The sequence below is a fragment of the Narcine bancroftii genome, chromosome 4, assembly GCF_036971445.1.
Source record: "Narcine bancroftii isolate sNarBan1 chromosome 4, sNarBan1.hap1, whole genome shotgun sequence".
In the NCBI taxonomy this organism is placed as follows: Eukaryota; Metazoa; Chordata; class Chondrichthyes; order Torpediniformes; family Narcinidae; genus Narcine; species Narcine bancroftii.
The window spans coordinates 282,049,651-282,076,385 of NC_091472.1; the positions used below are offsets into that span (position 1 = coordinate 282,049,651).

At 37.9% G+C, this 26,735-nt stretch overlaps 1 protein-coding gene across 4 annotated transcripts in view; it reads right to left on the minus strand.

The window, feature by feature from the left end:
- Positions 1-9,642: 9,642 nt before the first annotated feature.
- LOC138762033 (solute carrier family 35 member F5-like) overlaps positions 9,643-26,735 on the minus strand; it is a 126,959-nt gene continuing 109,866 nt past the window's right edge. For all 4 annotated transcript variants that reach the window (XM_069935218.1, XM_069935215.1, XM_069935214.1 and 1 more), the window contains 3 exons: positions 24,588-24,742; positions 13,761-13,852; positions 9,643-10,309 (listed from right to left, as the gene is read on the minus strand). In XM_069935218.1, coding sequence (XP_069791319.1) covers positions 13,768-13,852; positions 24,588-24,742 — 240 coding nt within the window. In that variant the 3' untranslated portion in view covers positions 9,643-10,309; positions 13,761-13,767. The remainder of the gene's footprint in view (positions 10,310-13,760; positions 13,853-24,587; positions 24,743-26,735) is intronic.

Consider the following 26,735-nt stretch of genomic DNA (forward strand, 5'->3'; position numbering starts at 1 on the left):
GCACCTCTGTCTTGGTGACTAGTGGAGAGCTCGCCATAGAACACGATCTTGGGAAGACGATGGTCCTCCATTCTAGAGACGTGACCCACCCAGCGCAGTTGGGTCTTCAGCAGCGTGGATTCGATGCTTGCAGACTCTGCCAGCTCGAGTACTTCGATGTTGGTGATGAAGTCAGTCCAATGAATGTTGAGGATGGAGCGGAGACAGCGCTGATGGAAGCGTTCTAGGAGCCGTAGGTGATGCTGGTAGAGGACCCATGATTCGGAGCCGAACAGGAGTGTGGGTATGACAACGGCTCTGTACACTCTGATTTTTGTGTGTTTCTTCAGGTGGTTGTTTTTCCAGACTCTTTTGTGTAGTCTTCCAAAGGCGCTATTTGCCTTGGCGAGTCTGTTGTCTATCTCGTTGTCGATCCTTGCATCTGATGAAATGGTGCAGCCGAGGCAGGTAAACTGGTTGACCGTTTTGAGTTCTATGTAATAACAATACTAATGATGTAAATGGTAGTAGTCAAATAAATGTTGCAATTGCTCATGATCAAATATTTTTGTGACTGAGATGGACTGAGCCACTGAAAGTAAAATGTTAAGATTGTTTTTGGCTGTTCCTCATTGAAGCTTTTTCTTGCGGTTCCTGAACAATCTAAATATGTTGATGCAGTGTTGTGTCTAATCATTGTGCAACTGTGCTGCCCTCTAGTAACAACAAGGTGAATTTTTTTCCAGGAAACTTTCAGCTATTGTTCATAAATGTTTGAACATTCCTCACTTACCCTCGCAGCCTAGATTGCATGCTGAAATCCAGGAATAAGAAGTGAATTCACAAATGGCTGATGTATATTTACCTGAAATTTGACATCAAATGTTTCCACGTACTGTTCTATTGTCAGTATTGACATGAAATGTAACCATCAAGTTGAACATAAATATTTCTAATTTTTGACTATACTCTGCTAAATGACCTTGCTGATAAATGCTCTACTTTCTACAATGGAAAATTCTAGAAGTTGTTCTTCTTTGTCCTGCTCAAATATTTTCAAAAACTGGTGATCAAAATTCTTTGTTTTTGTACTCACTCAATAGGTTTCCTTTAAAAAAAACGATCGTTGTGCAAAATAGGATAGATTCTTTTTAGATCACAAGAAAAAGGAACAGAAGCAGGCCATTTGACCCAAAAAGTCTGCCCCGTAAAACCTCCCTGAGCTCAACTGTCCTTGCATCTAGTTCCAAATTCCGGCCTTGTTCCAATATTTCTTGATAACCCTGACAAATTAGATACCTATTCATTTCCCCTTTAAATTACCCCAATGATCCTGCCTTCACAGCTGCATGTGGCAAAGAATTGCACAAATCCACTACCCTCTGACTAAAGAAATTTCTCCTCATCTCTGTTGTAAATTTGGTATTTTTTAATTCTAAGACTGTGCCCTCTTCTCCTGGAATCAGCCAACAGGGGAAACATCTTATTTACATTCAATCCATTCATCATTTGAAATGTTTCTGTAAGATCCCCTCCCATCCTTCCATATTTTAATGAATAGAATCCAAGAACCGCTAAGCGTTCCTCATATGTTATCCTTTTCGTTCCTGGAATCATTCTGATAAACCTCTTCTGTGCCCTCTCCAACCTTGCTTTATCCTTTCTAAGATTATGGGGTCCAAAACTGCACACAGTACTCCAAATGAGGTCTCATGAGTGCCCCATAGAGTCTCAAGAACACCTTTTTACTCTTAGACACAGTCCCCTTTGAAACAAATGCCAACATAGCATTCGCCTTTTTTACTGCCGATCCAACCTATCTTTGTGACATCTACAAACTTTGCCATGAAACCATTTAATCCACAATCTAATTCATCAATATATAGATTTTTTTAAAAAGTGGCCCCAACTCCAACCCTTGCGGAACACCACTAATAACAGGCAACTAACCAAAATAGGATCCCTTTATTCCCACCCTTTGCTTTCTGCCTATCAGCCAATGCTCTACCCAATCTATTATTTTTCTGGTAATTCAATGGGCTCATCTTATTAAGTAGTCTTTTATGTGGCACCTTATCGAAAGCCTTTTGAAAATCCAAATACACTACATTCACAGCCTACTTGAGGTTTCCTCAAAAAATTCCATTAGGTTGGTCAAGCAGGATCTTCCCTTCATGAAACTATGCTGGCTTGGACCTATCGTGCCATACACCTCAAAGTATTCCATAACCTTATCCTTCAGGATCGATTCCAATATCTTTTCAACTACTGAAGTCAGACTAATAGGCCTGTAATTTCCTTTTTTCAGCCTCCCTCCTTCTTAAAAAGCAGAACTACATTTGCGACCTTCCAATCCTTGGGAACCATACCCGAGTCTATTGATTTCTGAAAAATCAATTGCAATGCCTCTACAATCTCCAAAGCCACCTCCTTCAGAACCCATGGGTGTACCTCATCTGGTCCCGGGGACTTATCTACTTTTTGACCATTCAGCTTATTAAGCACTATCTCTCTTATAATCCTGACTGTACTTAATTCTATTCCCAGATACTTTTGAATATCAAGTATATTGCTAATATCCTCCATAATGAAGACTGACGCAAAATATCCATTTAGTTCCTCTATCATCTCTTTGTCATCCATTATAATTTCTCCAATTTCATTTTCAATCTGCCCTATATCTACCCTCGTCTTCAAGCATTCAAAATATCTTGGACAAGAGATCAGAGCATGTGCCTTTTAGTCTGGACAATGCCTACTTGTCCCTGAAAAATCCAAGTTTAGTTATGGGCACCACTTGGCCCAGAACTGACGTGCTAATGAGCGTAAGGAGTTTAAACAGCTGTAATTTGTTTGGGACCAATTAAACATGTACATGGAGCTTCAGCTTCATTTGCAATACATAAACATGCCTGAGAGTCTCAGTAGTCATGCAACATCTACAGGAAGTAAAGGGTAAATGATGTTTTGGGCTTTTTCTCCTTTGCCAGGTACAAGCCAAAACATGCAGGCACCTGCTGAGGATCTCTGAGGCCAACCATTTCAATTCCACACACCATTACATGTCCATCCATGGCCTTGAGTACTGCCAAACCAAGGCCACCCGCAAACTGGAGGAATAAAATAACTCCATTCGACTTCATTTTACATCTGAGTGAGTACTACAAAAAGAAACCCACAGTATCCTTCGTGGACATCTCAGCTAATTATATTATTTAAAATATTACACATCAGTTCTGGTTTCTGCATGCCACAAATTGTATATTGTAAATACTTCATGATTCATTGAAACACAACCTATAACAAGCTTAACCCATAAATTAATTCCATTTTCCAGTTTCAGGTCTATAACAAAGCAGGTCTTTATCAATACATATCTAGGTACAATTAAATGTAATCATGGCAATAAATCTTTAATTTATCTTTCCCTCTTGTAATTTTACATACTTCCATTAAGTCTCCACACAATCCTTAATTAAAAAAAACCCTATACAATCATTTTTCCCATTTACAATTTTGCAGTCCTCTCAACATGCTTGTAAATCTCTTCTCATTCCTTTCTAAATGTCCTACACACTCGTGATCATGTGGCCAGACGCTGCTTTAACTCCAGAAATAAATTTGCCGATGACATCACTGACACAAGTCAGATATCTACAATGACAGAACAGTGGTAGGAGGGAGATAGTCTGGTGATATGGTGACCGAGTAACACCCTCTTCCTCATTGATTTCAGGAAACAGAAGCACATGTGCCTGAATAAATGATGAGGTTGAGATGGTGCAAAGCTTCAAGTTCTTAAGAATAAGTATCATCACTAACCATACATAGACCAATTCCATTGATGTTGCACCTAAGAAAGAATCTGAAGCCTTCATAAATTTGCCATAATCCCTGAGATCTCCAACTTTTACAGCTGCACCTTGGAAAGTATCCTGTCTGGATGTATGCCCAAGTATGCAAGATTCTGCAGATTGTTGTAAACACAGCTTATTCCATCACTAAAACTAGTCTCCCCTCCAATGAGTATCTTGGGGAAAGCTGCCATGACACTAAAGGGCCCATTCACCCAGACATGCTCTCTTCTCACCATCCCCCTTCTTTCAGGCACACGATACATACACAAATCTAAAGGTTTGTGCTTTCAAGTATATTTTTTTTCCCCCTGTTGTTATCAGACTCTTAAATAGATCTCTGTGGCAAAGGATGATGCATTTACACTGTTTTTCAACTGCACTTTTCTCTGGGTAAATCAAGTTGGTCAAGGCAACTTTGTAAGAATGCATTTGAAAAAGTTTTCTTGAACAGCATGTTACTGAAGCTACAAGGGAACATGCTTACTTGGATCTGGTCCTGTGCATGGATAAAATTAGCAACCTTGTAGTTAGGGATCCTCTTGGAAAGAGTGAAAGACATTAGGATGCATAGTGTTGGGGGTGATGGATAGAGGATTGGTAAACCAACAGAAAGCAGAGAGCTGGGATATGGTTTTTATTTTTGGTTGACTCTCAGCAACTATTCACAAGATACATTAATGTTCTGGAAGAGGGTGCAGAGTCAAGTGTATCTAAGTTTGCTGATGACACTAAGTTGAGTGGAAAAAGCAAATTGTGTAGAGGATACAGAGAGAGTGAGTGGGCAAGGGTCTGGCAGATGGAGTACAGTCTTTGTAAATGTGAGGTTACTCACTAGATAGGTAAGTGAGTGGGCAAGGGTCTGGCAGATGGAGTACAGTCTTTGTAAATGTGAGGTTACTCACTAGATAGGTAAGTGAGTGGGCAAGGGTCTGGCAGATGGAGTACAGTCTTTGTAAATGTGAGGTTACTCACTAGATAGGTCAGTGAGTGGGCAAGGGTCTGGCAGATGGAGTACAGTCTTTGTAAATGTAAGGTTACTCACTTGATAGGTCAGTGAGTGGGCAAGGGTCTGGCAGATGGAGTACAGTCTTTGTAAATGTAAGGCTACTCACTAGATAGGTCAGTGAGTGGGCAAGGGTCTGGCAGATGGAGTACAGTCTTTGTAAATGTGAGGTTACTCACTAGATAGGTCAGTGAGTGGGCAAGGGTCTGGCAGATGGAGTACAGTCTTTGTAAATGTGAGGTTACTCACTAGATAGGTCAGTGAGTGGGCAAGGGTCTGGCAGATGGAGTACAGTCTTTGTAAATGTGAGGTTACTCACTAGATAGGTCAGTGAGTGGGCAAGGGTCTGGCAGATGGAGTACAGTCTTTGTAAATGTGAGGTTACTCACTAGATAGGTCAGTGAGTGGGCAAGGGTCTGGCAGATGGAGTACAGTCTTTGTAAATGTGAGGTTACTCACTAGATAGGTAAGTGAGTGGGCAAGGGTCTGGCAGATGGAGTACAGTCTTTGTAAATGTGAGGTTACTCACTAGATAGGTCAGTGAGTGGGCAAGGGTCTGGCAGATGGAATAGTCTTTGTAAATGTGAGGTTACTCACTAGATAGGTCAGTGAGTGGGCAAGGGTCTGGCAGATGGAATAGTCTTTGTAAATGTGAGGTTACTCACTAGATAGGTCAGTGAGTGGGCAAGGGTCTGGCAGATGGAATAGTCTTTGTAAATGTGAGGTTACTCACTAGATAGGTCAGTGAGTGGGCAAGGGTCTGGCAGATGGAGTAGACTTTGTAAATGTGAGGTTACTCACTAGATAGGTTAAGTGAGTGGACAAGGGTCTGGCAGTTGGAGTACAGTCTTTGTAAATGTGAGGTTACTCACTTTGGAAGGAAAAATGGAAGATCAGATTATGATTTAAATGGGAAACAATTGCAGTGCGCTGCTGCTCCAAAGGACTTGGGAGTGCTTGCGCATGAATCTCAAGACTTTGATTTGGAGGTGCAGTAGGTTATCTATCAAGAAGTTGGCATTCATTGCTAGAGGGATTGAATTTAGCAGCAGGGAGGTTATGGTGCATCTGGAGTACTGCGTGTAGTTCTAGTTTCCTTTCTTCAGGAAGGATGTACTGGCAGTAGAGGTTCACCAGGTTGATCCCAAAGATGAAGGGGTAGCCTATGAGGGAAAATGGAGTCGGCTGGGGCTGTACTTGGTTGAATTTAGAAAAATGAGAGAGGATCTTATGGAATCTTAAAATTATGAAAGGCATATATGATAGTTAAGTAAGTTGTTTCCAATGATGGTGGAGAATAGAACTAGGGGAGATAGCCTCAAGATCCAGGGGAGTAGAAGGAGGATGGAGATGAGGAGGAACTGCTTTGGTGAATCTATGGAATTCACTGCCCATTAAAGCAGTGAAGGCTACATTGGAAAATACAGTATATTTAAGACAAGGTTGGATAGATTTTTGCAAATGAAAGGATTTGGCAGATAGGTGGAGACAAGCGTATTGTCAGATCAGCAATGATCTCATTGAATGGCAGAGCAGGTTTAATGGGCTGGATGGCCTACTCTTGCTTCCATTTCCTATGTTCCATGCTCAGTTTTATTTGACATTGTGATATTATACTCTATGGTGTTGTTTATTTACTTGTTCTTTATTATACTTGCTGTACAAGTTGACTGGATAGAACACAAAACAATTTTACTGTATCTCTGTATGTGTTCACTTCAGTTTCCATTCCATTGTGACCTGGATGCATTCTAAAGCTGTGATCTAACTAGTGTCGTAATTCATCCTGTATGCCTTTTTAACTACTGTACTCACCTGTCCTGGATCTGTGAACATACACTTCATTCATAAACTCTAGTTTATTGGATATACCCGTCTTGTGATATCTCTCCAAATACAGACAGTCCCTGAGTTAAATATGTGTTCTGTTACCTCAGTCTGTCCTTAACTGGAATTTGTATTTAAGTTGGAACAAGTACATATGGTCCTTATCTAGCATCAGTTAGGCAAATGTTTATTTGCTATATAGCATTTTAGTACATATTTTATCTTTCAAAGCATATAAAACACTTCCCAACACTAAAACATCTTAGACATAATAATACAGTACATAATAATGCAATATGGTACATAAGCAAATCTAAGATTGATCTCTAAGTAAAACAAATTAAAGTTCTATAGCCAGTCTTTGACGACCCTATCAATATCACAGCAGTTTTATTGGCAATTCAGCACCCAATTCATATGTCATTGTGCTGGAAGCTACTGTATAAAGGATTACTTTGGCAAGGGGGTGGGGGGAAGGAGTAGATATGAATCATATTCTGTTTAGTATTCACTAAATTTAAAAAAAAACTTCAAGACCCATCAACAAAAGCTATCATTTTGAGTTTTAACAATGCTGGTTTGGAGTACAAGTTTTTATCTTTTGTAAAAGTTCTAGCTACCAAAATTAGCAGATAAGAGTTTTATTTGGGTGATTTACAACATGGAAAACTGTGCCAATTTTTCCATCCAGTTGGGGGATGGGTGGGGGTGGCCAGGTCACATCAGAGCGACGAGGGGGGTTCCAGCTGGGCCATGGAGAGTGAGGGGACTGCATCAGAGTGATGAGTGGGGGTCCGTGGCAGTGGGGGGGGGGGGGGGGGGGAAGAGAGAGAGACCGTGTCAGGGTGAGCAGGCAAGTGGGGGGTGGAAACCATGTCGAAGTGAGTGGGGGGTGAAGGTGCCACTTTTGAATTTAAATTATTATTTAACTTACCTGTATGCTCGACCGTGCTCGAACTGGAAGTTGATGCCATTCTACTTCCGGTCAGTTTGCCAGTTCATAACTAAGGGTTGTTCATAAGTTGATCATTTTCAACCCGGGGACTGCCTGTACATTATTTCCCTGGAGCAACTTTCATTTACCATATTTCTGTAAGATTGACTAAATCATTTATAATGCCTGGCAGTCTGGTCCTTCTCATTGTTAACTACATTTGTCCAATTTTTGCATTTATATACAAGGTTCCTTGATCTGCCTCTCACTTGAAGTTTAAATAATACATTACAAGTGACTGAGTACTGATCCCTGTGAAACCCCATAAATGTAGCTTTTCATTCACCAAAAAACTGCATCAACCATTATTGTTTGCTTCCAGTCAATAAGTACAGTAATTTTGAATTCAATTTGTTACTGTTCCTTGGATCTCACTGACTTCTAGTTTTTTAAAAAAACTAGCCTGCTATGTCAAAAGCCTTGCTGAAAAATCTATGCGAACTACATGGGAAAAATTGAATTGTTAATCAGAAACTACCTTTGCTTTAAGAGTTCAATGGAGAGAATAAATAAAACATCTCAAACTATTGAATTACATTAACAATGTACAATATACTGTAAATGTAGTTAATTAAGTGTGAGGCTTGAAGAAATGATAGACATTTAAAGCATCCCTACCACCCAAACTGCTTGCTATAAAATCACCTGCTTTTTTCATGGGATTCTTCTGATTTGTATGAAGGCAACGATCAGCAATTTCCTATGTCCATGTTTGCCTTGATACTTTGAGATGAGATGTGGAGCAAATGTTGAGAACTTGTACGGTTTTATGTTGTGAAATGGAATCCATTTCCTGGAACTCTTTGAAGAGAGTATTTTCAAGTTAAAAGGAAAATGATTGTATATACTACAGTTTTAGAAGTCTTATTAAGTTATGTTATTGTAGTCAACTTAGTGGTATGGACAGAAGAGTGGTTGGTTAACAGCGAGGAGAGATGACAATTTTAAAATCAATAAGGAGTCACCTATTTATTGACAGTGAGGTGAAACATTTTCAGAGTGTTGCGAGAATTTGGAACTCTCAAAGCAGTCTTTGAATTTTTTTTTTTTTTTTTTTTTTTTTATTTTTTTTACACAGAGTTGGATAGACTTTTGATTATCAAGGGTGAAAGTTTATCAGAGGTAGATTGGAATCAGTAGGTTGAGAATGCAATCAATTCAGCACCAACCATTGCCACACTGACATTTCTGTCCAAGGCCTTGTGCATTGCCAAATTGAGGTCACCATAAATTGGTGTGGAACAACACCTTGCATTCTGTTTTGGCAGTTTCCAACTGTTGGTATCAATATTGACTTCTCTAATTTCTGTTAACATCCTTCCCTGGTCTGCCCTTTCCTATATCCCTTTGTCTCCTACCCTACAGCTTTCCTACAGGCAACAAATGTTGACTTCCTTTTGCATTCTATGGTGTTTGTCCAGCACTTTTGTGTACAGCATTTTACGTATCCCTTTACTAAGAAGAGCTCTTCAATAAATAACATTTGCGTTAACCAACTGAAAACATTTCATATAAAGTATTTAGATTGCATTAGAATTCATAGGGAAATGCTGTGCTATTTTGTGCTGAATGACTGTTTCCATTTCTACTTCTAATTTGTAGGTAAAATTGTCTTAATATTGAAATTCTAGGGTTTCAATATCACTTACAAATTAAAGGTAAAACCATATTTTCACAAATTTCAATAAGTTAGGCGACACAAACTTTATTTTCTAGCTATTAAACCAAAAATTTAGGACTGCATCTGATTCTTTTAAAAAGTCACTATGTATATCAGTCTTTTTTGGTGGGGGGGGGGGGGGGGGGGGGAGGAAATCAAGCTAAAAACTTGACTGCAATGTATTCCTGAGAATCATGACCATAGCAAATCTATAATAAAAATCTATGGAAATGCCATTGATTGTTACAGGAAAGCTGGAACTGTAATCACTCAACAATGAATTGATGGTCTGGAGGTTTTGAAACAAACTCCTGCAATTAAACAATGTAAAAATTTTATTTATTCCAAGTCAACTCAAGATACCTTTAACATTAATCAGAAATGTATTTACTTTGAAATTTGTAGTGATAGTGTAGAAATCTGAATCAGTCTTTAAAAGGCATTAGCCTGTGTAGTATTTCCACTGTTTAATCAAAGAGTTCAAAATATCTCAGCAATTCTGCCTTTGTTGTCCTTTGTTTTTCATAGTTCAATTTGCTTTAAACATTTGTTTTTCCTTTTTTCTGTTAAATGTGTACACAATATTAAAAGTGGACTGAACAGCTATCAAATTGATTTTCCATTTTTTTTGTCAGCATCACTCAATCAACATGTTCTACTTTCGACACAGTTCTTGAGTCTCAACGTGGTAGAATGTTCCAAAAAGCTATAGGCAGAACCAAACAATTTTATCCTCTGATTCACAATTTTCGATACATTCAGTCAGGCAAATAAGCAGTATTGATCGATGAGATTCCCACTATATTCTTCATGATTTTAAACAATTCCATAGATGATTCCAACTTTTGGGGCTTATAATTTCCATACGGCCTTAAATGATTTGAAACTTTGTAGCTAGGACATTTGAACAGGCATCAGCAGATACAGGATTTATCAGCTCTTCAAAAGATTGTCTGAGCACACAAATACTCCATGTATTTATATTCAGTCTAGGGAAAGAAAAAAAAAATTAGCTTAATGTATTTTCTCTAATTGTAAAAATAAAGTTCCTGATTATTTGTATTCACATTAATTTGGAGAACTAAGTATTTTACAATGAAGGATATTCAGTCATCTGCTCAAATGGTTCTTAGTGGATCACAAGCAAACAAAACCTTTTGAAAATGATTCTTGAATAAAATCAGATGTGGTCAGTTCTAAGTAACGAAGAACTTCAAAACAATTAGGGCTGAAGGGCCTGTTTCTGTGTTGTAAAACTGATGATTTAATGGGCTGGATGGTACTGATGATAAAGCAGCCATTTCATAAAGAACAGGGGGTGACTAACTGCAATGTGAGCATCAGTCTGTGGTACTTGTCATTCAGTTCTATAACCTATTGGGCTGAGGGGCTGAAAATACTGCATCTGGATTCATGCCAGGCATAGGTTGCACATCCAGAGCAGCTCTCATTCACTTAATTGACACTAATCCAAAAGGTAAGCATTTTGCTTGTATTTTATTACTTCTCTACATCAGTTTCTAATTAATTAACAGTACTTTTGCATTTAAAATACCCATATTATTTTTAAATAACGTTTTAATTCCTTAAATCAAATCAATTTTAAATGATTTGAATGCTTCTGCTTATCAGAGATGTCAGAACCAGAGCCTTGAGGTCATTGGGAGCAGCACAGCTTTGAAAATGGATTACGAGTCGGATCAACAAGTTACAAGTTCTATTTTGTAACTGTGAGTTATTTTTAGTATGAGAATTTCGACCTCCAAAACGAGTGATGCTCTCATGATAATAAAAATAATGGCTTCAAAAATGTTTCTGATAATTCAAAGTGTATACCAAGACCAAGGGTCAGAGTGCAGTGTGTCAGATGGAACAAAATTATTTTATTTTAAAAACAGAGAAAATTAGAAAATGTAAATAAATGTGCCAAGGTCAGTTACTAATACATTGACGTCCTTAAAAGTAAGAATGATTTGAATCCTGGTATCTTCAAAGATTAAATTGGAAATTTTGATTCTTGCAGTGAAGATATTGCAGGGAGCTAGAAGAGGCATGACAAGATTAATATTGTTAGTAAAAGAAAGCTATAACTGAACAAAGGATAGCCTACGAAGATTGCAAGCCTCGTGTCACTTTGCAGGATCGTTTGTAAAAGGCAACTCCCTCCCTTGATACAGAAGTAAATGGACTACACAGGAAACAACATTAAGTTTTAAAGAAACCTCAACTTCTATTTGAGTTGACAATGCAAAAATGTTAAGCTGAAGGAAAATTAATAGTGGCAGCTGCATTAAAGTAGCAGAAAAAGTTACATAAGATTTTTAAACAAACCACAAGGAGGAAGCCAGGCCATAGCGTAGGCTTACTAAACTGCTTTTACAAGAACAACGAAATCACAAGAAATTAAATTTTGGGACAAAATTTTACTTTTGATATCATTATCCAACTGGCGTCAATGGTGGAATGATTAAATCTTAATGTTCTTTTTCCTATAACCTTGAGAAATGTATTACTTACCAGACAAGAGTTGGTTTAAAATTCTTTCATTAACACGTCTTTGCTAAAGATTTGCCAAATATATCCTTTAATTGTAAATTATTTTTCTCCTGTTTCAAAATGATTCTACTGCCAGTTTGTATATGATGTGCCTTTCATCATGAATATAAATTGAGCTTAATCACTATTGCTCCCATTTCCCCCTTCCTTTCTAGAGTTCTGTCACCATCTTCCAATTGGTCTGTAATTCATTCAGTTTGTTCCATGGATTTGTAAGAAGTGTATTTATTTTGAAACACACTTTACCGACCCTTCGATTCTAATGTCTTGTTTGTACATTTCTTATTTTCTTCTCGGTTTAAATTGTGTTTTAAGCACTGATTCTGATAATTAACTTGTTTGTTCCCCTTTCCTTTTGATGTTTATTTGTACATTTTATTTTAAAAGGTTGTTATTTAGTTGCATCTTGTATTGAAATTTCTTTTTCCCATTATTATTAAAATAAAAACTGGGAGGGAAAACTTGTGTGCATGACCAGAGCTTTAGAGGAAAATGTTAGGTTAATTAAAAGGGCAGATTTGGCGTGGATTAAATCCTCAAGGGTCCCTATGTATTAATTTAGTGAATTTAATCATTTTTATAATAACTGTAAAGTGACATGCTTATAATTTACTTTTACTGTATTTATCTGCAGGATACTGTCAATTCTTAATTGGTGGTGAATACTTCAAATGTTGCTGACTTTCAGGTAATTGTTACTGCCCGATGTTGTTGGGCAGGGAGTTCCAGGATAAAAGAACCACTGATAATGAAGCAATGGTGATATTTTCAAGTTTATTGTCATGTGCACTGAGGGGCAGCGAGAAAATTCATTTATACTGGCTATCAGGTCAACTCATACATAGTAGAGCAGTACAACCCATTCATTGCACCACTGAAAACGAATCAAAACCAGAAGAGGGAAAGAAGAAATATACAAGTAGGACATTAGAGTAAAAGGTTTGCTTAAGTATGCATTCCAAATTTTTTTTTTGTACAAATCCATATCACCTTTGTCATTCTTGGTGGATTGGTAGGTACATTCAGAGCAGCCAATGTAGTAAATAAAATATATTTTGTGGACCATACAGTCTAGTTATGGTAAAGGGATTCAATATTTTGATCCATGTATGGAGTACGGGTTAAACGGGTTGTTTTCCCTGCATGGTGTCTAACTTATTGCTGGAGCTACAGACATGGAGGCCAGTGGCGAGTATTAATTACTTTTCTGAGATGGCAAAAGGTGAGTCATTCACTCCAGAATATCCTTTCTCTTATCCGATCCTTCATGTGGCTGGTCTGTTGTACACTAGTGACCCCCTAGGTGGTGGTGGTAGGGATAGATCTGTAATAGTAATGCCTTAAATGGTTTAGATCTGGCTGCAGTAGAGAGTACATTAAGGAAGGATACAGTCCACAGTAATTAAGCTTCCCTTATCATTTATTGTATTTTACGTCTGCAGAAATGTATAAAAGAAAGTACATTTAAATTAACATTCACGAAACCTGGTGATTTTCACATCAAGGATGGATGAGACTAATCTACTCAAGGCAAATAATAGTTGCCCAACCATATGAAATGTAAATTTAGACATACAGCACGGTAATAGGCTGTTTCTGCCCACGAGTCTGTACCCCCAGTATGTTTCGAAAGGTGGGAGGCAACTGGAGCCCACAGGAAAGACCCACGCAGACACGGGGAAAACCTACAAACTCCTTACAGTGAGGGATTTGAACCACGGACCAGTCCCAATCGCTGGCACTGTAAAGGCATGCACTAACCGACCGCTATGCCAACCATGCCACTCTATGGTTTTAAAAAGAACAAAAAGCTGCATTGTATAAACAGATCTAATGACACTATACATTTTACAAATAGTAAATTCAGATCATATAATTTTATACCTAGTCATCATGAACAACAATTAGTTCCTTCATCTTGAGAAACGCCATGCATAGGAATCAAACTCTCACATTGCTCGCTATCTTCTAGAGTTCTGAAAAAGAAGTTACAGTCATTAGTTGATCATTGTGGAAAAGAGTCCAAGAAAAAAATTTGTTTGTTGAAAAGAAAATCAAAAGTAAACTTCCTTGTATACAACAACATAAAAGTGTTGAAATAAAAATCTTATTCAGTTGTGCGCAAAATAAAAATTCATTCTTTAAATATATTGGTTCCTATCAAGCATTAAAAACACTTAAATACTTGCATTGCTTCAATCAAAAATTATTTCTGAAAACAGGTCTGCCAAGTGGTCATTGATTTGGCATGTTAATTCTGGTTTTTCTCTTCAAAGGTGTTTTTAAGGTCAGTTATTAAACATTTATGAAGATTATTTTAGAAATATACATTTAAATAGTTTGAAAAAAAAACATTATATGCAAAACAATTACTTAGTCAATGGTCCGATACAAAATATTTTTGTGCATCATTTATGGATTTTGTTTTAGTGATATCCTTTTAGTGCCTCATGAACAGGTTATTTTGGTGATAACATGAAGAAGATCTGGTCTCAAACTTTGTGGTCTACTTCTGCACTACTGATAATTAGTAGATCCAAAGTGTATAAAATTTTTTCAGTTTTTCGTTTTGATCTTGAGGATTATTCTGCATCAGTTGCCAATTTTCTCTGTTTAGTGATGGATAATTGTTGATGTTGGGCTTTCAATACATTTGAAACTCCTAACATTTCTTTATGCCTCAGCTTTGTGAGCGTCAAAAAAGAATTTGATTATGGGAGGCATCAGAGTCAAACCCAATTATCCAAAATACACAAATGTCTGCTGTTAAAATGTCATTGCCGAGCAATAGAAAATAAAAAGCCACTGCAGTTAATGTGTTTTCAGGTTAATTGCAGTTAGGATTGCCAACTCCGGATTTATTCTTGGAATTTAATCAATTGATCCACTGCCTTTCTCCCTTAATTCCCTTAACAGATAAATAGATTTTAATTGTCAGGTCTAACAATATTAGATAGGAATGAAAATAAATACTTTTGGTTTGCAGCAGTGTTCCAGAGATGGCCATTTGTGTGATCCATGTCATTGGAAGAAGATTGGTAGCATTATTAATGCAACAAATGCCTTTAGGTTTCCGTAGATTTGTACTACACCTGATGCTTTTTGACAAGTGGAGGGACCGTGAAAGTAATTTTTTTAAAATGCTCTGATCAGAGAGTGCTTGAGGGAGATCTTGCGGCTTGAGATTCGCTGTCGGCGACTCTAGCTCTGTCTGAGCAGAGTCCATTGCAGAGGTCCTGATGGTTGAGACGGGTGGCTGAAATGTCGGCATGGAGGCCAACAGTGTGGCCTAAATGACTGATGTGGAGGCCTAGCCTGGGGTTGGGACAACTGACGTTGAGCCCAGGGTTTATCGCTGGGTGAAGTTGGCAGACGTGCTCCAGGGGATCCCCTCACCAAGGTTATGGAGCTGAATTGTGCACTGTTTGCGGGTTTGGGACTTTTCCATGCTGGTGGGGCGCTCCTGAGGGGCTGCATTGTGGGAGTTGGTAGTAATGTGGGTGCCTGTGGGGCAAAGAGGTACCTATAACTCCAGGCACCAGAGAATGTGAACAGAGAGACTCCTTACTCACGCTACCAAGGGCTGCTGTGGTCTTTCAACCCTATGGTACTAGTGTTGGTTTCTAGTTGAAATATTGGTGGCACAGATTTTTTGTTTCTTTTTGTAATTGCAACTCAGTGTTTTATATATAACAAATCTAGTTTAAATTGTTTCTTAATTAATTTTATGTAGAATTTTGAGTATAAAACGTAAAATGTGTTTAGTTTAAATGTCCTGTTTTGTTTTACTCCTAATGATACACCAGTCTCCAAGAGTTATCTCATTATTATTTACACTGCTGCTCATTATAATGACTGCAGTTTTAAGAAATGATGATAAACTTCAAATTTGTATCGATTTCCCCTGACCTCAGATAAGTCTTGGCTTTGCTTTTGTCATGGTTGTTTAGGGAGCTGCAACGCCCACCCAGATAACTTGGGTTTGTAGTGCATGGGGTTGAGCCGGCCGTGCCAGTGTGTTTCAGCAGCCTGTCGCCGCCCATGTATTTCCCCAACCCATTTTTATTCTGCAAAATTACTCTCTTGTCCTTTTAAGTTTGTTGATTTTTGTGCTTTATATATTTTTTTGATTAATTGATGTAAAGCACTTTGTAGCAAAATTCTGTTGAGTTTGAATATAATCACACTTCAAAAACCAAATTTGAAGTTTTCTGGAAAAAAAAAGGACATTTCCAGTGAGGAATTTGCTTTACATTTGAGAATTTAAATCATAGTTACACAACTTTACAGCATGGAAAAGGGAGCTGAGGCCTGATTTGTCTGTGCAGGCTAAGCGGCCTGCCAGAGTTGGTCAGTTTTGCCTGGATGTGGCCTATGTCTCTCTCATTACCCTGGCCATTGAGGGTAAGAATTCCAAATGCCATTTTCACCACCCTGTCTCCCGGTGCTGCTACTTTCAAGGAGCTTTGTTATATGTGTAGGTCTCTTTGCTTTTTTTTAAAATAAAAAGCTCAAGAGCCCTGCCATTTATTACGCAAGTTCTTCCTTAACAAAATGCATCTCTTCCCACTTATGTGAGTTCAATTTCATCTGCAATTCTTTGGCAGTTGATCTCAATCCTGTTGATCATCTGGTTATCCTCTGGATAACCTTCTTCACTATTCCACCAATTTTAGTGTCATTCATAAAAATAACCATGCCAACTATATTCTCAGCCCAACCTTAAAATCAGCCATTCCTAACAGGAGCTGAATCCCTCCCTCTGTTGCCCCTCACCCGCAGGGGTGACAGCACATTTAAGTCTTATTTTTGTATCACCCCTCACGTGACAGAAATATTTAAATTTTTTTTAACATACATGGTAGATGTACGAGTGAAGCCAAAACTTCACTGCTCCACAGTGAAAGGGACCTATAAACTGAGCAGAGTAGAAAGGGGATCATAGCCAACAAAAGAGTTGAGAATGGCTTATGTGGATGACCCATTTTGTGCTATTAAAAAAAAATTCCATTTAACCTGGGAAGCTATCAAAATGGATGAAATTTCCACCTTCCAGATAGTTGATATCATCCTTGTTCAACTTCCCATAGTTACTGCTCGCTGCTCTTACGATCCCTTGCCATCTTCTCTCAAATCAGAGAGCAGGATCTGTGTACAAGAGTCTGAGTTGCAAGGGTATCTGCTTCCACTACTACTCTTGGCAGCCTGTTCCAGGCATATATCTATCTCGAGAGAGAGAGAGAGATATCTAATATTTGACATTTTTGCCTGGGGAAAAAAGATTCTGAAAGTTCACTATATCTGTAGCTCTTATAGCAGTAATTCTCAACTTTTTTCTTTCCACTCACATACCACTTTAAGTAATCCCTATGCCACTGTGATTAGTAAGGGATTGCTTAAGGTGAAATGTGACTTGGAAGGGAAGGTTGAGAATCACTGCTTTTAGATCCAATTGAACTATTTTTCTTGAGAAAAATTGTCATTGGCCCATTTCCTTTAAAGTTATGAAACTGTGCACATAATGAGTCCATTAAATACAATTAAAATATTGGTTTTCAAACTGTTCTTTCCACTCACATACCACCTTAAGCAATCCCTTACTAATCACAGAGGACCTATGGCATAGGTATGTGAAAGGAAAGAAAAAGGTTGAGAACCACTGTCTTATAGTTTTATAAACTATTACAGAGCTCTCCATAATGTTTGGAACAAAGATACTTTTTTTCCTTTATTTGCCCTTGTACTCCACAGTTTTAAATTTGTAATCAAACTATTCACATGTAATTAAAATGCACATTCCAAATTTTATTCATGGTTATTTGTATACATTCTGGTTTGACCAGGTAGAAATTACAAAACTTTCTATGCACAGATCGTCATTTCAGAACACTATCTTTGGGACATTTGTCTTCTCTGGTTGTGAGAATTCAGGTATGTTTAATTGCTTCAGTGGTGTAGTTATAAGAGAACTAGGCTTGCTTCAAAGCTTTTGATCATCTTTGGAGTCTGTGGTTGGCATTTTTCATCATGAGAACCAGAGTTGTGCCAATAAAAGTTAAATAAGCCATTGAGGGTGACAAAGAATAAAACAGTAAGAGGCATTACACAAACCTAAGGATTACCAAAATCAAGTCTGGAACATCATTAAGGAGAAAGAGAAAGAGCTCAGTAATCACAAAAGGACTGGTCTTCCAAGGAAGACATTCACTGCTGGTGACAGAAGAATTCCCATCATAATGAAGACAAATCCCAAACGTATGTCTGACAAATAAACACTCTTCAGGAGGTAGGTGTGGATATGTCAATGACTACTGTCCACAGATGTCATGAACAAAAATACAGAGGCTACACTGCAAGGAGCAAGCCACTTGTTAGCCACAAAAAGGATGGCCAGATTACAGTTTGCCAAGAAGTATTTAGAAGAGCCTGAGAGATTTCTGGCTGGCCATTGCATGGCTTAGGTAGCAGTAGTTAAGTGCTCCTGCCAGTTTTGAAACATTTCTCATTCAAGTATCTTTCATTTTTAATCAAAGTGTCTTAAATTTTACCCCTTCAATATTTATTATTATTGCTTTTTGAAATGGCGGCAACTAGAAATGCTAAAACAACAAAAAGGTTAAAAAAAGAGAGCCCATCTGACTCCAGACTGCATTTCAGACATGTCGAAAATGCATTCATGGGGCACAACACGAGATATAACTGCAGAGGTAAAAGAAAGTCAATGAGAAATTAACTCTACTCTTGAAAAGGTTTTACAATCCATTTCAGCAATTGACGAGCGTTTGGACACTGTTGAGGTTGGTTTGGAGTAATTTAGAAACTCAATGTGCCAAAATATCTGCTTGCAATTCCAACTCGAAGATGATCAATTTGGAGAGCAGATGCAGGCACCAGAACTTACAGATCTTGGGCTTAAAAGATATGGAAAAAGGCCAGTGGACTGACATAGCAGGGTACGTCGATTTTGCATTCCCAAGTCAACCTCGGAACATCGCTCACACTTGTTAATTCTTCGATTTCATTATTATTGAGAAAAGGATCATGTCATTTGTGAAGCTTGTCGGAAAAGAAATTTGAATTTCCAGGGTCAACAAATTAGACTCGTTAAAGATATTTGCCCTAATTTATGGACATGCGGAGAGAATACAGAGAAGTCGTGACTGAGCCATACAAGGAAGATTTAAACCTACTTTGCTGTATCCAGCTTGCCTGCAGATCACTCTGGAAAGTGGTCACAAGAAATTTTTGAATTCGCTGGATGAAGCACGCGAAGTCTTAGAGGATTCTCTTTCAACATGAACTATTAGTTTGTGTCTGAATTTTTTTTTCCAGTTTGAAGGTTTATTTTTGAGTGGGAAAGTCTGGCTGCTCTTTTCTTTGGTTGATTAAAGGGTTAATTGATTTAATAATTTTGTATTTTAACTTTATTTAGCTATTTTGTTTTTCTTTGATATTAAAGATTTAAATGGATTGTATTAATTTTACTTTAATGTTGACAGTATTTACCTATTTTGGTTATCATAGTGCAATGATACAATGTATCTAGTTTATTATTTGACTGTGGGGAAAATAGGCTTGTGCGGTTACGTTATACAACCGAGGGAAAATGCAGCAAACATTGAAATAGTGTATAAGTGTATAAATTATTTTAGGTATGGAAAATTTTATATTAATCAAATACAAGTTACAGTTTTCATGGAACTGACCTTGGAAAGTTAAATGTAGAGCTTTATAGTTTACGGTGCCTTCCTTTTTAATTAAGAGCAATTTGTTATTAATTAGAATATTTAATGTTTCAAACAGTGGTTCTCAACCTTTTTCTTTCCACTCACCTACCACTTTAAGTATTGCCTATGCCATAGGTGTTCTGTGGGTGGAAAGAAAAAGTTTGAAAACTATTGTTTCAATCATACCTAATTGGCTTGTTATGTGCACAGTTCCATAACTCCAAAGGAATTGGGCCAATGACAATTTTTCTAAGTCAAATATTTCAGTAACAATTGGGTCGAGAACAGTGATTCTCAACCTTTCACAATCCCTTACTAATCACAGAGCATGAATGGCAAAGGGATTACTTAAAGTGATCTGTGAGTGGAAAGAGAAAGGTTGAGAACCACTGGTTTTGATGTTAACGCGTCGGCAAATTTTTTTTCATTTTAGTTGATAGTAGAAAGAAGACATGAATCTATTGTCCATGTGTTTAGATTGTGTATCTTTGTCGAAAACTTTTTAATTTCTCACTTTGGTTAGATTCTTTATTTGGGGAAAATATTAATATAAGATTCTTCAGTAGAAGTGTGTGAGGTTAAAATGATTTTTTTTGAGCTGGTTGCTATTTGATTTTGCAACCTTTAGAGCTGGGAGGTTTGGGAGAAGGGAGTCTATTTGAGTTTATACTGAATTTGTAGGTTATTTTGCTTTCATCGTTTATAAATGTTGTGTTACTGTGGATTCACAGTGATAGTTTTTGGAATGGTGAGACTGAGCTGGTTTATTTTCACTTCTGAGTAATCCAATTAGTTTTATCCTGTGAAATGTTAATATTATGAATGGGCAAGTTAACCGCTGCAGGGCATTTTCTCATGTTAGGCATTTAAAGGCTGATTTTGTGTTTCTTCAAGAACCCTATATCAGGAATTGTGATAAGAATAGGTTTTATGTCTAAATGTTATATTATAATCAATTTACTTCATTGACCAAATCAAGTGAGTATCAAGGAATAGTGATATCTGAACATGCTCCTGTTATTTTGTCTGAATTTTCCTGACTTTCCTTTTACAGGAGGCATTGGCTTTTTAATTCTACCACACTCTCAGATAATGATTTTATAATTAAGTTTTTCTTTATTATAAATTCTTCTCCAACAGGTTCTAACCTGATTGTCTGGGACACCATGAAAGCATATCTTAAAATGCAAATTATTTGTTTTACAGCTAATCTATTGTGCATGTATTATAAGGAAAGATTAGATTTAATCAATCAGATCAAACAAACTGATTTACAGTTATGACAAGTTTAAAAATCCTGATTTATATAAAAGGAGAGTTGAACTTAAAACTAAATTTGATCTTTTTACTTATCCCATTAAACAACAACTTTTAAGGAGCCAGAATCAGTTCTACATCCATGGAGAAATATCAGTAAAGCTTTTAGCCAAACAATTGAAAGGAATGGCTGCTAAGGGACAAATTAGTAAAAGTCAGATGGAAGATGGTACAAATGGAGTATTAAATGTTTCAAAAACAATTTGATTCATCATAATTTCATTTATTTTGAACAATTGGTAGTAAAATTTAATAGTATTTCTCATTTTTTTAGATATTTACAAATTAGACATTTTGTTCAGTGTCAAATCCCTGACTTTCTGGTAATCCCTGAGGCAAACATCCTTGATACACTTTTTGATTTACTCCTTTCTCATAAAAGCTTAATATCTATTATTTATAATCATTTGCTTGATTAAAGAATAGCCTCAAATCAAGAATGACTGGGAGCAAAATTTGAATCTTTCATTCTCTAATGAGTTTTGGAACTCCATTTGTAATTTGATTAATACTACCTTCCTTTGTGCACAACACTGTTTGTTGCAATTTAAAGTGGTCCATAGAGTACACGTGTCCAAAGTTAAATTGTCTCATTTTTATTCCGGTATAAATCTTCTATGTGGCAAATGCAAAATTGGTGATGCCTCTTTAGTTCACATGTTCTGGACTTGCTCTGGCTTAGAAAAATTTTGGGAAGTTGTTTTTCAAACATTATTGGTGATTCTCAAGTTCAAAGTGGAACCTTGCCCTTTAATTGCTCTATTTGGATAATTTCCAGTGGGGGATGTATTACTGACTACAATTCAAAACCAAATTTCATCTTTTATTTCATTGATAGCCATACGCAAAATTTTGATTAAATGGAAAGACAATATACCACCCACACATAAACAATACATAATAACACTTAACCATTGGGTACATTTAGAAAAAAATTAGATATGCTATCAAAGATTCAAATATTAACTTTCAAAAGACATAGATCCCATTTATGGACTATAACCTTAAGTATTAGGGTTGCTCAGAAACTTTGTTGCTGTGCTGTCCATTTCCAAGTTGTTGTCACTTGATTCCAACATGTTATCTTTTAAACTTGTGTAGTGGTGGGGGTTTTGATTTTTTAAAAACCTTTTGTGTTTTTTTGTGTGGTTAAATTCTATTTCTTTAATATGATTGCAGTCTGAATTTTTTTGTAATTTGTTAAACACTTGAATCTTATAGCACAATATATGATTGTATTTGACAGCCTGCTGCGGCAGAGATCAAGCCGGTGCTCCAGGCGGTGAGCGCAACAGCACTGGCCCCAACAAGTGAACCGGCAGGTGAATGGCAAGGGCAGCTTAAAGGACAGTGACCCCAAAATGACACTGGCCTTGCTGCGCAGCCAACAGACAGGGACAGTGCGCGGGGAAGAAGGGCATCGTTATGCACGCATGAAACCCACTTTAGTTATGCATGTTGTGATGTCAGCCAAGGGGGGGGGGGAAGAGCGCGTCTAAAAGTCGGGCTGGAGCCCTAATAAAACTTGGAGCTTAACCTGACTACACTAACGTGCGGGTGTCTTCTTTCAAGTAGCGCGCAGCTGCATGCACTGTTTAATTTTATAATGTAAACAGCAATAAAAAATATTTTAAAAAGAAATGAACCTGCAGAATTCTGAAAAAAGGTCTTGTGGTCAGGTGAGACCAAGATTAACCTGTATCAGTGTAATTGCAAGAGCTAAGTATAGAGGTGTAAAGGAACTGCCCAATATCCAAAGCATTACCTCCTTTGCCATGGTTTGCATCTTGCAGTGTAGCTTTTGTATTTCTGTTCATGAAGTCTTCTGTGGACAGTAGTCATTGACACATCGACACCTGCCTCCTGAATAGTATTTCGAATCAGTCAGACATGTGTTTGGAGATATTTCTTCATTATGATGAGAATTCTGTCATCAGTAGTGGAGGTCTTCCTTGGAATACCAGACACTTTGATTATTGACCTCATCAGTATGCTTTTTCTTAATGATGTTCCAAACTGTTGATTTTGATAATCCTAAGGTTTGGGTGATGTCTTAGTTTTATTTTCAGCCTTCATAATGGCTTATTTAACTTTCATTGGCACAACTCTTGTCCTCTTTGAAATATGGCAACAATAGACTCCAAAGGTGATCAAAAGCTTAGAAGCATGCCTAGCGCCTTTGTACCAGTAAAGCAATTAAACATACCTGAGTAATCACAAATACCTGTGAAGCCAAATGTCCCAAACAACGTGGTGCCCTGAAATGAGATCATGCATTAAAAAAAGTCAAACCAAAATGTATACAAATAAACTTGAATAGGAAATGTGAATTTTAATTACATATGTATTGTTTGATTACAAATTTAAAACTGTGGAGCATAGGGGTAAATGAAGGAAAAAAGTATCTTTGTCCCAAAACTTATGGAGGGCACTGTAGGTCTCCCCTCTGATCTGCATCCTTTTCAAAGTCTTGACATTCTTCCTGTAATGGAGCACCAGAATGGCAATGTTCCAGTGCAGCCTAACCAAATTTTTATACCTGACAAATTGCAAGGAACTTGAAGACAATAACTTGGGTACAGCTGACTGATGTGAATTTTTTATTATAATATGCCTTGACTGTTCACTGTTTGACCTAATGATTCAGTTTTCCTGACTACTTTCTCTAGGTGCTTTAGATAAAATTAACTTTTGCACTGGTGCTTTTTTAAAAAATAAAAACAGCAAAATTGCTTTTGAAAAAAACTGCAAGACTTGATATGTTAGTTTCATTAGCTCTGCTCTTTGTCAAAGCAAATATGAATTCGTCTAATTTTACCATCCTTTTCATATTGTATCAGATCCCACTCCTCTGAAAATGCAGTGCCTCACTAGATGTTTTCAAATTGCAGCATCTGGGTACCTGATAAATAGCCAACCTGGCGATTTAAGGGGGAAATCCTGCCCCTGTGACGAGTGATGCGTCACGCACTCATGGAAAGTATTAGATGTCAGTGGCTATACACCCCTCCCCCAGCAACGTGCTGCTGCCATGAGTGGTTGGGCCAGAGTGGTTCCAGAATTGAACTGGTGTGGGGGATTATGGGTAAGGAAGACTGCCATTACTCTCGCACTCACACATTTAGCCGTCGCAGTGATCCGGAGCAGCGTTCAAGGCAGTGGCACTTCAGCCAGGGATTTCCTGTGATGCATATACGCAAGTGCTGATGTCACCAGAGTAACCGGGTCACCCATTTCCCCTTTCAAACTGCAGGGCACCCAGTTGAGTTCTCACCAGGTTGACCCGGTTGGACCCTTTCAAATAGCCATGTACCTGGGTCGCTAACTGTGCAAATTGCCTGGTTAACTTCATTTTACATGGCAGTTTGAAAGGGCCTACTATTTTCCATGGGCTCAGCATTCCAAACTCTAACAGTTTAAGTGTAAATTACTTTTTGTTCTCTTTTGCATACTGTAAATTTAAATGATTTAAGTATCCAAATATCTGGGAAAAATGTTGCCTTTATTATGCTCACTCAAGGCATATTTAATTTGTAATAGCCATTAATGGTTGACACATGGGTGAGTAAGAAGGTGTACAGCTCAGCAATTCTGGCTCCATAATTTGAACAAGTTCAAATTTTAAATTGGTACCAGCTCTACAAATAACTATCAAAGAAGACAATACCTGAGAATCCGATGCTTCCTGCATATAAATGCAAATATTCGCCTAAGGCCAACCATTACAGGATCCCAGTTATTATAATGGCATAAAAGCGTTGCAATGAAAAATGAGAGAAAAACTGGAATGGATCCTGCAAACAATAACCATGAAAATTCCATCTGGAAATTGAAAATAAAAATTAGAATTAAGCATTGCAATTATTTTATCCAAGTTTATAGCTTTAGAAGCAATTATTGATTTACAAAAATACATTTTGTTTCATCAGTTTACTCTATTATGAAGTTAATTTGGTTTACCAGATGTCAACCAAGTTTTTCCCTTAAGCAGATTTTTTGTTGCATATACAGAATTCTGTTTTATGGAAAATATCCATAAAAGTCGATGACTTTAGTTTTGTTTAAAAGTGGGAGTCCCAATCCTGCAAGCATATGTGGTCCTCTTGGTTGCTGGAATCTGTATGATGACCAGCTGCATAAACATGAATTGGCAAAAATAATGCTGGAGAATCTTTTCTCTGGACCTGAACCAAGTTAGATATGGTGCCAGAACTGTGAGACCATTCATTCAATTGAATAAAGGGAGTTCTTTTTTTTAAGACAATAAAACATAGGAGAAGAATTAGGCCATTTGGCCCATCACATCTGTCCCATCATTGTTAATTTACTATCCTTTTCAACACCATTCTGCTGCTTTCTCCCCACAACCCTTGATTCTTTCTCTGATCAAGAGCCTTTCTACCTCTGCCTTATGCATCCCCAAAGATTGGCCTTCACAGCTGTCTGGGTAAAGAAATTCCTCCTTGTCTTTCTCATAAAAAGACACTTTTGTTTTTGAGGCTATACCCTCTGGTCATAGACTATGCCACTGTAGGAATCACCCTTTCCACATCAGTATTCGATAGGTTTGAATGAGACCCTATCCCATCTAAACTCCAATGAGTACAATCCCAGAGCCTTCCAAAACTCATCACATGAAAACCATTTCACTCTGGAAATCATCCTTGTTAAACTCCTTTGGACCCTCCCCAATGCCAACACATCCTTCTTCAGATATGAAGCCCAAAACAGCTCACAATATTCCAAGAGCGGTCAATCCTAAAAAGGCTTCAATAAACCCACAAACTCCCACAGCTACATAGATTGCACCTCTTCACAACCTGACCCTTGTAAGGATTCTATTCTCTTCACTCAATTTCTCAGTCTCCGCCACATCTGATCCCAGGTCATAGACTTGCATGCCAGATCATCAGAGATGTCCTCCTTCAAGCAACACGGCTTTCTCTATATTACCATCAACTAGGCACTCACCCACATATCCTCCATTACCACACATTTACCCTGGCACCCCTCCACCCCCACATACAACAAGAACATAATTCCCCTTGTCATCACCTAATACATCACCAGCCTCCATGTCCACCATATCCTTCTCCGCCATTTCTGCCACCCATACATGATCCCACCACGAGACACATATTCTCTCTCCTCTCCTCTGCCTTCCACATGTTCTGTTCTCTCTGTGACTCCCTTGTGCAACTACCTGTGACTGCAGGAGATGCTCTACTTGCACCCACATGACCTCCCTCACCACTATTTAGGGGCCAAACAGTCCTTCCAAGTGAAGCAACATTTCACATGAATCTGTGGGAGTAATCTACTCCATCTGGTGCTACAGTTGTGGTCTCCTCTAAATCTGAGACTTGGTGTAGACTGGGAGATCACTTTGAGCATCACAGCTCTGTCCACCACAATAGAGTGGATCTCCCAATGGCCACTCATTGCAATTCCCCATCCAATTCCCTTGCTGACATGTCTTCTATCTCGGTGCATTCAAACTGGATGGCATTAACATGAACTTCTCCAGCTTCTGTTTAAACCCGCCTCTCTCCCCCCCCATTCTTCCCTGTCACCTATTCCCCAGCTCTGTCTCTTTCATTCTCTCTTCTCTTTTCCCTGTTTCCTTTAACAGAGGCAAAATCAATGATCGCCTCTCCTCTTACCATATTCATTTAATACCTTTTGTTGGTCTGGACTTTTCCCCCTGCCATTCTTCAGTCTTTATACCTTGAAGAAGGGCTCAGGCCTAAAATATTGGTAATATATCTTTACATTCTATGAACACTGAAAAATCAGCTGAGTTCCTCCAGAATTT